This window comes from Nyctereutes procyonoides, unplaced genomic scaffold (genome assembly GCF_905146905.1).
Source record: "Nyctereutes procyonoides isolate TBG_1078 unplaced genomic scaffold, NYPRO_anot_genome, whole genome shotgun sequence".
NCBI classification, from domain to species: Eukaryota; Metazoa; Chordata; class Mammalia; order Carnivora; family Canidae; genus Nyctereutes; species Nyctereutes procyonoides.
The window spans coordinates 2,424,751-2,438,878 of NW_026575158.1; the positions used below are offsets into that span (position 1 = coordinate 2,424,751).

The 14,128-nt window shown below is 33.5% G+C and overlaps 1 protein-coding gene across 5 annotated transcripts in view; it reads right to left on the bottom strand.

The window, feature by feature from the left end:
- The window catches only part of ROBO2 (roundabout guidance receptor 2), a 581,315-nt gene that overhangs the window by 151,856 nt on the left and 415,331 nt on the right, over positions 1 to 14,128 (bottom strand). For all 5 annotated transcript variants that reach the window (XM_055313854.1, XM_055313852.1, XM_055313851.1 and 2 more), the window contains exon 5: positions 11,639 to 11,777. In XM_055313854.1, coding sequence (XP_055169829.1) covers positions 11,639 to 11,777 — 139 coding nt within the window. The remainder of the gene's footprint in view (positions 1 to 11,638; positions 11,778 to 14,128) is intronic.

Below are 14,128 nucleotides of genomic sequence, written 5' to 3' on the forward strand. Positions count from 1 at the left end.
TGGAGCCTACTTAAAAATAAATAAATAAATAAATAAATAAATAATAAATAAATAAATAAATAAATAAATAAATAAATAAATAGATTCCTTTAAAGATGAATTATTTTAGGGGTGCCTGGCTGTTTCAGTCAGTGAGGTGTGCAACTCTTGAGTTTTTTCAGGCCCCATTTTGGGTGTAGAGGTAACTTAAAATAAAATCTTAAAAAAAGATGAATTATTTCAATTTAGCTGGTTAGAGAGTGGACTTGAGTGCTAATGTGCCTGGGTGGGTTCAAATCTCTCTCTACCCTTGAATATGCCCCTCAAATTTTCTTCCTTTGGTAACCTAACAATGATAAGAATATGTGTTTCATGAGGAAGCTGTGAGGATTAGCTGAGTTTTCTACATATAAAGCCCTTGAAAAATTAGCTAGTACTCCCTGAATCAATTTTAAGATGCATATTTTTCTATTTTAACATCTTGGACATTAGAAACCATTTTCCATAGGTGGCATATCATATTTGATCTGGCAATGTTTTCTCCTTAACACAGAGAAAAAGTACTGCTGGATCTTACAAATAATTCCAACCTGAATTCAGTGACAGATGATATTATTATGTGATTAAAAAGAGTTGGGTTACACACAGCTTTTTGACTTTCATGTTTATTAAAATTCACACCTGTCATCCAGCACCCAAGTTATAACCTCAGTATTACTTTTATCCGTTCTTTTCCCATGAATCCTGACATTCAATCAATTTGCTGAAAAAAAAAAAAAAAAAGGAAAAGCTTTTCTTTGCATTGCCAGTTGCATTAATATCCATATTTGTATGTTTATAAGAAATAATCCACTGGAGTCACCTAACTACTTTTTAAACAACTTCCTACCAGGTATGCTGCCTACCTCCAAACATTCTCTTCTCTAAACTCTCCTACATAAAATATGAGAATCAATTTTTTAAACATCGTGACAAAGATACATTTCTATTGAATGTGCTTCAGTGAATCCTCATTTCATAGTGTGTTCAGTATAAACACTTTACTTGGAATTAGAGGCTTTCATAATAAAGCCTCAACTAACCTTGTTGGTCATAAGTGCCACTCCACTCCACTCCAGGCAAACTGAACCACTAATTGTTAGCCTACACTTTCCAGCACCAAAGGTTTTTCATCCTGCTTCCATCTCTTGGAATATTCTTTGCAGCTCCACTTATGAAAATTCTATTCTCCTTTTCAGACCCATCACTAATGTCACATGGAACAAAAGCAGCTTTTCCTTTCTGAAACCCTAAAGAGTCTTGAATATCATAGTTTTTTATATAGTTTGCCTTATTTAATACTTAATGTCATTCATATCTTGTACCCTCTACTAAAATCCTTGAGAACAAGCTCATTTTTATAACCTGTTGCACTATCAACACTAAAAATGTTCAATGAATATGTATGATTATTTTTGAATTTTTGAAATGTAGTAGTTACTAATGTTATTAGTCTACATTCAAGATTTTTATTATTCTTTTGACAGAATTCACATCTTGCTATAAATGGTGTTCATAGTAAGGATAAAAATATTTTCTTTCTCTCTTTGTAGAATTTCTCAAATAAAGGTAAAAGTCCTTATCAACTTTTTTGCTTCTATTATTTGTGGTATAGATGCTGAACAAAACTCTTAGAAAATATGGATTAATGGTTGAAATATTTATAATTTTAATCAAACATATCTTTTATAACAAGTGCCATTTGCTGTATGAATTGTAGTGATGCAGAATATTTAACCAGGTATTCTTCAGAAAGGCTCCAGACATCTATACATTTGATGAAATTAGTTGAAACTTTTATAACTGTAACAGTCACAACACATAAGAATTATTGGAAAAATTTCTAAACTGAGGTCTTGTCACAGGTCTACCCTATAGATTTGTATCATGAATCACCTTCTCATAAGAGACTTCTCATACTTTAATTTCTTGGTAAAGGTTCACTGTGTCTCAACAGCAGCACCCTCCCCTCAAATGTGACCCTTGAGAATGAAATTCCAATGAGTTGATATTATGCACCAACTAAATTTCTCCAATAATTGATTCTGCTCTGTGGAGTAGCATATAATCTTACAATGCTTTGAAAGTATTTGTTTTTTGTCTCTTATCTTTCACAATTGTATCTCCTTCACACACTAACAAAATTATAACTCTCATTCATCATGTTATTGTAATACGATGTCTCAAACTATTCTTTGTGGGTTTTTTTTCCTTTCTCTTTCAATTCATATCAGTCAACTTGAATAATCACACTGAGCAACAACTTTTCCAGAAGGACTATTAGAAGGAATAATCACAATGATAATGATAATAATAGTGATGATGATATAGCCCTACACTTTAGGAAATACAAAGTCTAGAACTCACTCCCATTAGCCAATATTCACAACTGTCCATAAAACTGTTGGTAATCAAATATTATCAAGAAAATATAAAATAATGCTCTTTTAGTAAATCCTATCATCGAGTGCCATTAAGCAATGTAGATGAAAAGATTAATTAAATTATCATGCTCTAGAAAAGTTCATAGTTCTAGATTTATATACTTATACTATTTAATTCTCTCAGCAATCATTTCTTTGTCTTCTTTTGTGTTCCCAGTGACTTCATTTTTATTTCCAGATACAGTATTAAAAAGAGCACCAGCATAGGGGTGCTTGGGTGGGTTAGTTGTTTGGGTGTCTGACTCTTGGTTTCAACGGGGGCTGTGGCTTTGGGTTGTGGTCTCTGGGTCTCGGAATTTCATCCTACACTGGGCTCCTGGCTTAGTGTGGAGTCTACTTGTCCCCCTCTCTCCCCCCCCTGCCTTCCTACCCTCTACCCTCCACCTCCTACCTTGCTCGTGAGTGCTCATTCTCTCCCTAAAATAAATAAATAATAAAACCTAAAGAATACAAGAATATATTAAGTTAAAATATTCCGTGATAATAAAGACAGAATTGTTTTAAACTTTGTTTCAATGGCGGTGGGAAGGAATGATAATTTTTTAATTATGCAAACTTATTTAATATGATATATCTTACTGATAAGTGCCATTATGATAAAGGTTATAAAATCATTTATATGTACTCTATTACACAGATGTATTTTGTGACCATCTGATAGGCACAAATTTACTAAAATGCCTTTTCCTAATCTCTAATCCCCAATGGAGAATGGAAAAAAAAATGTTTCCACCCAGCACCTCTAGTTAGTGGTCAAAAATGTGGGCTTGGCAACCATATATCCTAGATCCTTTACTACATGACTGACTTTCTCATACTGACCCTCTTTGTGTCATATTTTTTTTTATTTGTAATATGGAAAGGATAAAATTTATATCATAAGGTGGCCATAAGAATAAATGTATTAAGGTAAAATGCCTAGAGTAGGTCTGGTAGAGAGTAAGCACAATGTAAGTATAATTTATTAATATTATATTTACAGAAAAGGGAAATGCAATACAAAAACAAATGTTTTGAATCAATATTAGATTTTTCCTATAAAAAGCTAAACAAGCATTCGGGGTCAAAGGCAATTTTGAATTAAAAAATATGCCCATATACACATAAAAATATGACAGGATATATGCAAAATATAAAAAGTAGTTGTCAATGATATTTGAGTGCATCTTTCAAGGTACTTTCACTTGTCCTTTTTCAGTCCATCCATTTTAAATTTCTGAGTTTTTCCTCCCATAAAAATGTGTTATTATACTTGTTAAAATGTTTTGAGTCATTGCCATTTTCAGAATCATAACATTTTAGAATTTAAGGGCACAGTAGTCATCCAATCCATCCAATCCAACTTATACATTTTGCAGATGTGGACACTATTACTCAACATATTGTGTAAATTATTTAATACAGCATGATGCATTTAGCAGAGCTGGGATAAGATTGTTAATCTCCTAAATTCAACTTTACTTTGTAGGCCCACATTGCAATTACAACTTATTAAGCAGAACAACAACAGCAAAAATCAATCAGAAATATATCTTAAGAAAAACCCCTGGGTGATTAAAAATTGTCTAAGTGATTTAATCACAAATTGTCATATGAAGGCAAGGATTTGTGTTAATATAGTCAATTAAAGAACTTTCCCCTTCTTATATTGTGTTTACAGTTAAGGTAAGAATCTAGGTACTAGAATGTGTGTTTCCAAAGGTAAATATCTAATATATCCACCTGTGGCTTGATACAGTGATTATCTCTTGGTAAATCTTCGGCTCGTCCTATAATTTGGGCTAAGGCAAATGTTGCCCAAGTCCTGACTCGTGCCTAGTGAATTCTCCAACATGCCACACTTTGATGGATGAAAGAAACCTTCTATGACTCCTATGTTAGACACCCCCCAGATGCCAATGACAGGTGGCACTCAGGCAGATCCTTTTGCTCTGCTAACTGGCACGTGGTCTTGGCTCTGCCTTGACACAAGAGCTGCCAGTTAATGGACATCTTTGACTTCAAGGCATTTCATATTCCAAGTGTGTCCCAGCTTGTTAGCTGACCACTGGCCAGAGCCCAAATTGGATGCCATTTCCTGCATTGTTCCTGAGCTGAGATTCTCAACAGATGGGCCAGTGTGGTCACAGGATGGGGCAACTTGCACTCCTCAACCTAGGTGGCAATTAGTTTTGTGTTAACAGCAACTATTAGCACCTATTTGATGAAAACACAGAGAAAGCACCATTTTGGCATCCCTCTAAAAGTTGCTAATTAATCCTGTTTGTAAACAAAATCTCTGTCTTCAGCTTCTAACAATGTAACTTTGACCTGGTCCAAATTTAGATTTTTTAAAGCACTAAGACACTTTATATGTGGCTTATGAAATTAATGCTATATGGTATTCCTATAAAGTTATTTATAATATAGTGTTTATAACTTATTATCTAAAATTTTATCTAAATATAAAATTTGTAAGTGCCTCAAGTCCACAAACAATCACATAATTATGAAGCTCATTACTTTAAAATATATATTTCATGTGGGACAGATGCTAAATCAAGTCCTGGCCCTAACATGTATTAATGCGTGACTTTCGAAGCAAGTTATTTAAGCTTCTATTTTCATACCCTTCAAATAGGAAGTCGTATTATTCTAGAACACCATTTAAAATAACATAATTAACAAGCAAAAGTGTGTGACAAATAGCACGTTCCTCAAACATACTTGCTTTTATTGTTTCATAATCTTCTTACAAAAGTGGTGATTTTCTTATTATCAGCAAACAAATGATATAGCATAATATGTAAAATTTGAAAGTCCTAACTCCGATGGCTTATTGAATTGAGACTGTGATAATATATTTGGACCATGTACAATCCCTCAGAGGTAGAAAAATTGGTGTAACTTTCAGGCTTGGCAAAATGGCTGGCAAAATTCATAAATTAATCTATCTGATTTAAAAGCAAAAGTGATACTTATTAAATCAATAAGATTTTATGTGTTTCTATAGAAATTGGCCAAAGAAAGAGTATCCATAGAAATTGTATACTGTATGTTTTTCTTGACTATATTTTCCTTGTAGTTTACCATTTAACTAATAAATGCCACCAATCAGCTGAATTTATAAAACTGGAGCAGTTGTTATGTTTATCCATTGTAGAGAATTTACAGTGCTTTGAATTAGTTATATCATTTTGATAACCCTTTGAGTTAGAATGGATGGCATAATTATTCACCCTGTATGCATGAATCAAAGTGTAGGTTAGTCATTAGTCCTACTGCACTGCTGGTCCATTTCTTCAGGATGTAAAACACAAAGAGTTTAAATAGCTTCTTCAAGGTCACGCACCTGGTTAGTGGTAGAGAAATCTGTCAAAAACCATTCCCAGAACCTGGGAGTATGACTAAACAGGTAAACGATTGAACAGTGTCAGAACAAGCCTAAAGTCTAACATCTATGGCAATGGCCTAAGCCCTCTGCATACTATTTGTAGCTAAATTAAAAGATCTCACAATAATCAGCATGTAGTTCTAATTTTTTTCCAGACAGAAATGGCTAAGGCATCTGCATAGCTGAAAAATCATATTCAGTTATACTTTTCTTTATATTTCTAAACCTGAGGGACCAATCCACTTTTCAGATGTCACATGTAATGTTTTATATACATTGCTTTTCTCCTGCTCTCAGTTCTTTTCCTTCTTTAAAAAAAACATTAATTGACCAATCTTGACCAGCCTACCTAATCAGCGTGGTTATTTATCAGGAGCCCAAATTACCCCATGTCCTTGAAGCACACACTGTATTCGAAGAAGGCTTATCTGCTCAGCAGGGTGGTGGAACACCTGTTCAGCATCTCTGCGTCCCAGAAGCACATGCTCTAAACAATGGAGCTTCGAAACAATTAATATAAGGACATTTCCAGGGCTAAGTGAAAAGAGCCACTTAGTGTAAAAATGCCACAAAAAAGGGAATTATAAGTGGTTCTATTCAGTTCCTTTTCTTAAGGATTCATGTATTTATGTGAATCTCACATTTCATGGAACGAAGAACTCTAAAAATCTCTCTTAAAATAGACGTGCACTTTGGAAAAAGGAATTTGTCAGTGGCTTCAAGAAAATTGATAGAATTTTGCACCATATATCTTGCAACTCTTATTCTCTAGGCCTTTTTCTATTTTTATGAAATATTCATGAATTATATCCACTATGCGCAAGCCATCAACTGCATTTAGAATTTGCAGGCATATATAAGAATGTAAATGGCATATTTTATTTCCTTTTTGCTCTGACAAGCTATTACGAACATTCCTTTCTGTTCTCTAGATCTTTATTAAGAAAGTTAGTGTCACTTTAGAGTTTGTTTAGAAAATAAATAAAAATGAAATAAAAAAATCATGGAGCTAACTATATTATATGAATGATGAAGGATGTTAAATCTCCTGTTTACAATTCTTCAAAAGACTGCCAATAATTAACTGAAACACAATCTGTACTGACAAGCCCAGATAAGAAAGTACAGTTAGATTAATCACACTACTCCTTAACTAATTTCTGAGAAGGGATATTTTTATTCTTCTCACTATTATTAGATTGAACAGAATATTGTAGTGTTGGTATATTATAACTTAATTTTATTTGTTTCGTTGAAAATTTATTATGTTCTGTTTATTTCACATTTAATACATGGTATTTTTCATAGAGCTCCAGGACACATATATATGTATTTTTATTTTGCTATAAAAATATACAATATCCATATGGTAATACGGAACATGGCATAAGATGAAATATCATCTTAGTATTGTAAATACGGGCAACTTTTATCACATGAAAACACTTTGTAGAAAGATGTGCTGACGGCACCTGGTCATCAAAAGAGTATTAATTAGCAAAAAGTTCTAGGTTTGCCTGAGTAAAAAGATGTAGTACCCAAGAAAGAAACTAAGATTGCTTTAGTCCTTTCTTTAATGTATTCTGTATATAAATACTTCACCACATCACCCAATCTGGTTAACATGAAATAAAAAATAATAACAGTATATTTATCTTGCTTAAAATAACTTTTTTAACAGACTATCAGTGAGCATGATAAATATAGTAGGCACTTAATAAATGTAGGTGATTGTGAAATTGTATCCTCTACAATTTAAATTATGCTTTTAAAAACCCTGTTTTTAAAAAAATTATCATTGTTTATAACAATAAATCTTTCCTCTTTTCCGTTATCTCATTTTATTCCCTCTACCACTTTAGCTTCTTATTGGTGTGCAAAATTCTTGTCCCCAATACAGAGTTTATGTTCATTTATTTGAGCATACATCTATTGAGACTCTCTGAAAAAAAAGATATTGATATTGACACAGTGGCAAAAAGTAGTGACTTCGTTTTTTCTTCCTAAAACTTTCAATTGTGAAATAGTAGTATCTTCAGAAGTCTCTGCAAGCAATTAACACTTTGACAGTAGCATGTAATAAGGTGAAGGCTCCTTCTTATTTTGTCTCTTTGTTATGGAAAATAGCCAAATAAACAACTTTTCCCTGGTCGGGCATTAGGGTTATTGCTGGCCTTAGGAATTGCTACTTTTCCCACCTCCCCAAAACACTCATCTAATAAAAAAAATGTCTTTAATATAACTCACCAAGGGTATATTTTCATTTTATTAAAGTAGTTACTGATAAAGGTCAGAAATTTAAAGGCTAAATCAAAAAGAAGGAGGTATAAAAGTACTACTAAAAAAATATTTTCACAGTAAAGGAAAAAAAAATACGCCCTTAATTCATCTCTGGTTACTGAAAGTTTGGCACAGATATCTTATTCTGTGTGGAAGGTTTAAACAGCTATCACAGCATTTCATAAATTTAAACTTGAATTGAAAAGCTTTCCTTGTCTCCAAAAGAAAAATAGTCACCTATTACTTACATAGTAATTACAGGCTATGCAGCTGCCCTGCAAAGCTTTACTATAAATGTGTTAAGCATGAACCACTACACAAACCTTATTCAAACTGCATTAAATGTTCAGCCAAAGAAATGTCATCCTCCACCCCACTTCACACAATTGCTTACACAAGAACAATGGCCATCTCCCTAGTCTGAGACTTAAATAACGTAATAGAATCAATGTTGTTGATTCAGGCTATGGTTGGTTAAAAGTCATTACTGTTATTCCTCACCAAGTAAAGAGGTCTATTTCCCCCTCATTATGCATAAGTGAAGCTTATGCTAATGTATACAAATCTAAGAACGAATAAGCTTCTTTGAAATACCACTTAAAGATTATTTCAAGAAAAAGCATGTGGCTTCCGTCATGATAAAAATATTGACCTCAATTTCTATACAGCCCTGAGCCTTACTTTAAGGCTTTCTAACATACAATCTAAAGCTCACACAGCATTTCCATGTGCTTAATACTTTTAAAATATTTAGTTGGTCACACAAAGTGCTATAGCAGTATCATGTCATAAGCAGAAAAATAAAAAGGCCAGAACCCTATGACAGTGTTTTAAGGAAAGTTAGTGGAAATAAGATTTCTCAAAATTTCCACCTTGTCTTTAGAGGCCTTATATCATCCATTCTAAACAGGTAGTATTAATACTGTTCTTTGATTTTTATTATTTGAGCTCTGAAATAAATGAATTGGGTAAGATTGAAGAATACTGTAACAATGAAAAGTGTCAATTGTTATAATTTAACGCCTAGAAAAATCCAGGAATAAATCACACTGGGCTTGATTAAGTTTTATTTTATCTTAATTCAAAGACACAGACCCATTAAAATGCAACACAGTCTTACAACTTTCTATTTTTGAAATATTTATGAACTTGATCTTGCTTAATGAATAAAGATGGCGGGGTCATGAAGGATATTATATGGATATCATGTAACCCCTGATACCATGTGAAAAAAGAGCATTCTTTGTGGCTTTCTTCCTAGTACTCCACAAATCTAGTCTAATTATGAGAAAGCATGAAACAGATTCAAGTTTGGGAACAATCTGTAGGATACCTGGCCAATACCCTTTAAGACTGTCAAGGTCATAAAAACAATGGAAGATTGAGGACCTGCCATACTAGATAAAACTGGGGAAACATGACAAGTAAATGCAATATTCTATAATATCCAACTAAATATACAACTTAGATTGGATCCTGGAGCAGAAGGAAGACATTAATGGAAAACTTGGTGAAATCAAAATAATGTATAAACTTCAATCATTATGCATGAGCATTTGCTCATTAGGAGTGACAGATATTTCATCATAATGTAAGATGTTAACAATAGGGAAAACTGAGGATCAGGTATACAGGAATTCTCTGTACTATCTTTGTAACTTTTCTATAAATCCAAAAATTTTCCAAAACAGCAGTTTGTTTGTTTTTTTAAAAATGGACATTTTTTTAAAAATGTTTTTTTAAAAGCTGGGGTGCCTAGACAGTTAAGCTGGTAAAGTGTCTGCCTTTGGCTCAGGTTATGATCCCGGGTCCTGGGATCAAGCCAGCGGCTGGCTTCCTGCTCAGCAGGGACTCTGCTTCTCCCTCTCCCTCTGCTCCTCCCACAACTGGTGCACATGTGTTATCTCTCTAAAATAATTAAGTAAAATCTTTTTCAAAAAATGGACAAGGCTATTTATTCCCAGTAATTGAAAATTAATCTTCATCTACACTAGGCCAAATTTTACCATATAATTCATCATCTTTAAATCTTACATCAACATTCTAAAACTACACATTAAGTGCTCTCAAACTTGAGGAAAATTATTGACTATCCATAGACAATAGACACTAATTACTCAGCTCTAAAACTCTTCTTGCTTTTCAACCTGCTTCTCCACTGGGAAGACTTGAGGAACCTCAACATTCACAAATTCCTGTTACAACACTCCTTTAAAACCAGATGTCCAGGGACGCCTGGGTGGCTCAGTGGTTGAGTGTCTGCCTTTGACTCAGGTTGTGATCCCAAGGGTCCTGGAATCGAGTCCCGCATCAGGTACTCTGCCACCTGCCTATAGGCATTTCCCTCTGCCTATGTCTCTGCTTCTCTCTCTGTGTCTCTCCTGAATAAATAAATAAATTCTTTAAAAAAGAAAAAAAAACGATGTCTGATGGCATAGTGACAAAAGAAACAGAGAGGTGACTTTCCCTATTATTTTGGCTGAAGAACTAATAAAATTAAAAGTTTCACTTGATTCATTCCAATAAATTGCAAGAAACCTCTCACTGGCTATTTAAAATGTTTGGTCCATTTCAGGCCAATGCGTTGATGATATAACTTTAGAAAATATAGTATCAGAAAATTAAGGGTAAATAAATCAGATTTTGAAATGAATGCATATATTCAGCAAAGTATCCATAGTGGTGGCTGGTGAGAGCAGATAAAAGGCAATGATGTCTGTGAAAGTATGTTTAATTTCAGTCCGTTGAACGAAACCTAATTTCTTTTTTTTTTAGAAAAAAATTATAGAAAGGACAGAATGTGAAATTTTATGCAGATGATGATTGTAATAGGTGTGATGGCTACAGTTTCAAAAGACAAAACAAATCTTAAAGCTAGACTTGCTCATTATAGAGAAAAAGATCCCTTAAATGATACTTTTGGTCATAAAGAGCAAGGTCTTGGAAAAATTTAGACAACAAAAAAGTTAAATGCATTTTTATAAAAGGATAACAAGCATTTTTAGACTAACCCTAAAGACCTGAATGACTGGGTTTGGGGTTTGGTGATTGGAAGAATGGAAATGAGACGGAGGGAAAAGTCTCCATGAAGAAGTGGAGATTGAGAAAGTGACAGGCAGTCCCTAAGTGACAAACTCCTTATGTGGTGAGTAATGTTAAGTATTGTATTTGCTCCCTTTTCAGCATAGTGTTGCACAAAACTTTTCCTTTACTCTAGACCTTAAAGTAAGCTATACTCAGCAGCCTTTGGTTAGTGATGCTCTGGACAACAAAGGAAGGCAGACAGTATCCAGTGTGTGTGGGTGGGGGAAGTATCATGGCAGCGGAGCAGTAGTTGGAGGTAATTAGAGTAGGTAGTCAAGAGTTCAATAAGAGTAGAATGGTGGAAGGGCCACGTCAGGAAACTTTAATATTTGGGGGGAGTAAATGGAGTGGAGGATCAGGCATTTATATGAAACTTCAATCAAAGAAGTTCTAGAGGACTTCAGAATATTAAACAGTAGATATATGTAGATGTTCTTACCTTCCTCTTGGCAGGTCTGCATCATCCTTTTTCCACCGCACAGTTGGTTGAGGATCTCCTTGGACCTGACAACGAAATTCTACAGCTTCTTCCTCCAGTACCACCTGGTTAATTGGCCTCCTGAGAAATGTGGGTCGTTCTTAGGAAAAAAAAAAAAAGCAAAAATGGTAAAATGAAATGAATGTTTCATTTATTATTAAAACATGTTATTAAAACATGTATTATTATTAAAACATGTTACGTGTTTTGAATACGTTACAGATAAAACATAACTCTATCTCAACTATGTCTTGATAAGACTTTACGAATCCAATGTAATTGAATAAAATAAAACATTTTGGATTACAGAAGTAGCTATGGTTTGTATATAACACCATACAATCCTTTGGAAAATATTAAGTTGATTTTTCAATGAATTCCTAAGCTAAATTATGTAAACCTTATCATAAAAATCTTAACACTGGATTCCACAGAAACAAGGAAAGAGATAAAAATGATTAATCTATCACAATGGCTGAGTGGGAAACTTGAAATTGTTGGAATATATAGAAAAAGAAATATATTAATTCTCCATCAAGAATTCTAGCATTAAATGGAATTAAAATAAAAATTAAAAAAAAGTGCTAGAGAAAACAAACAAACATAAAAATCATGCTCTCACACATAAGTGTTATCTAAGTTTTCCCACATAGGTTCATTTCACCAGGGCTCAATACGTCCATGAATGTTTTTACTTCATTTATGGAAAACTCTCTACCTGATTTATTTTTTCTTAAATAAAAAAGCTGTTTATTTGATTTTTTCTTAAATAAAAATCACCATTATTATTCATTGTTGTAAAGTATTTACTGTCACACATAATTTTCCAAGGCCACTGCCACTTATCTTCTCAGTGTTCTAGATTTTTTTCTTTACCTAACTTTTAATGTTTCTTTATTTCACTAATATTGTGTTTTAGTTTTCCTGTCCTTGTTTTTTTGTTGTTACTTTGCACCTATTATCCGTAATCTGCATTTTAGCACTCCTTTACATCAAGCTAGAGAAAAATAAATCCCTGTCCATAAAAATCTTATCATCTAAGAGAAATATAAAACAAACAGTTGTTTCACAAATCTCTAAGCACTTCAAATTCTTGTCTAATTTCTTCCCTTTTTGATAATGGTCTGATACAGGAAACATTACCATTTAAGTTTTTATTAGCACATGTCTCCAAATCATAGGCAGTCTAATAGTGCTACTTACTGAGGTAGAAAGAGAAGTCAAGGAAAAGAAAGATGAAATCCATTGAGAATTGACACAATTTATCTGGCCATATGGCCATATTTAGTCACTTAAGACTTTAGTTTCAAACCCAGTTTAAAAATATCAAACAAGTAGCACAAAACTGAAACATATTTTGCAAGAAAACTTTAAAGAAAATAAATCACTTTAAATAACATATATTAAGAGTATAGGGTTGAAGTATATAATTTTATTATTTAAATAAAGATCTATATTTATAAAGTAAATGTGTAAGTTGCAAGACACATACTGTATTGCAGTGAAGGCAACAATCATTGGCATTCAGAAGGAAGACAACTCCATCTCTCCGTGGTGAAATTGACAGTAGGGATCAAAAATTTCTCTAAAATAGCAACCTGCATAACTTACCTAACTGTACTCTGAGACCTCAAAACCCCAAGTCGTAAAACAGGCAAATAGAGCTTTTAATAGAGAGCTTTTTAATGCAGAATTTAGAAATAATCCATAAAAACTTGGAAGGAAAAAAAAGGTTGCTCATAAAGATTTTAGTGAGAATCAATTAGCAGCTAAATGCCCCCCTTCCCCAAAGACAACAGAACAAATCTGCATGTTGGATGGAATGATTTAGTATTACCCTCTTTTTAAAAGATTTTATTTATTTATTTGAGAGAGTGAGAGAGAGGAGAGCATGAGTAGGGGAGCAGTAGAAGGAGAAGGACAGGCAGACTCCACTGGGCACAGAGCCTAACATAGGACTCAATCCCACAACCCCAAAATCATGACCTGAGACAAAAATTAAGAGTTGGTTGCTCAACAGACTGAGCCACCCAGGTGCCCTGATTTGTATTATACTTTTGAACTCTGGACACTATGTGCTCCAAACAACTACTTTAGCACTGGCTAGTTGTTATTGAGCTATTGTTTCTGTCAGCAAATAGGTAACAGGTTCAGTAAATATCTCCGTATGAGTGCTCAGAATGTTAATAGCAAAAATGAATCATTAGCACAGAAAGTAGGATTAACTTTTTCTTTGCAATCACTTGGGGATATTCATCCAATTCATCTGAAGGCTTTGCCTCTAACCCAATGTTAAAAGAGAGCTAGGCCACTGTTACTATGGCTTGAGATTAGGAAGTCATGTCAATCTCAAGTACAACCTTTCAAATCATGTACTACCTAGTGTATGTAGGGAAGTCATTTTCTCATCCATCCATTCATTTAGCACATGTTAAAACAGCTTTTCCTATG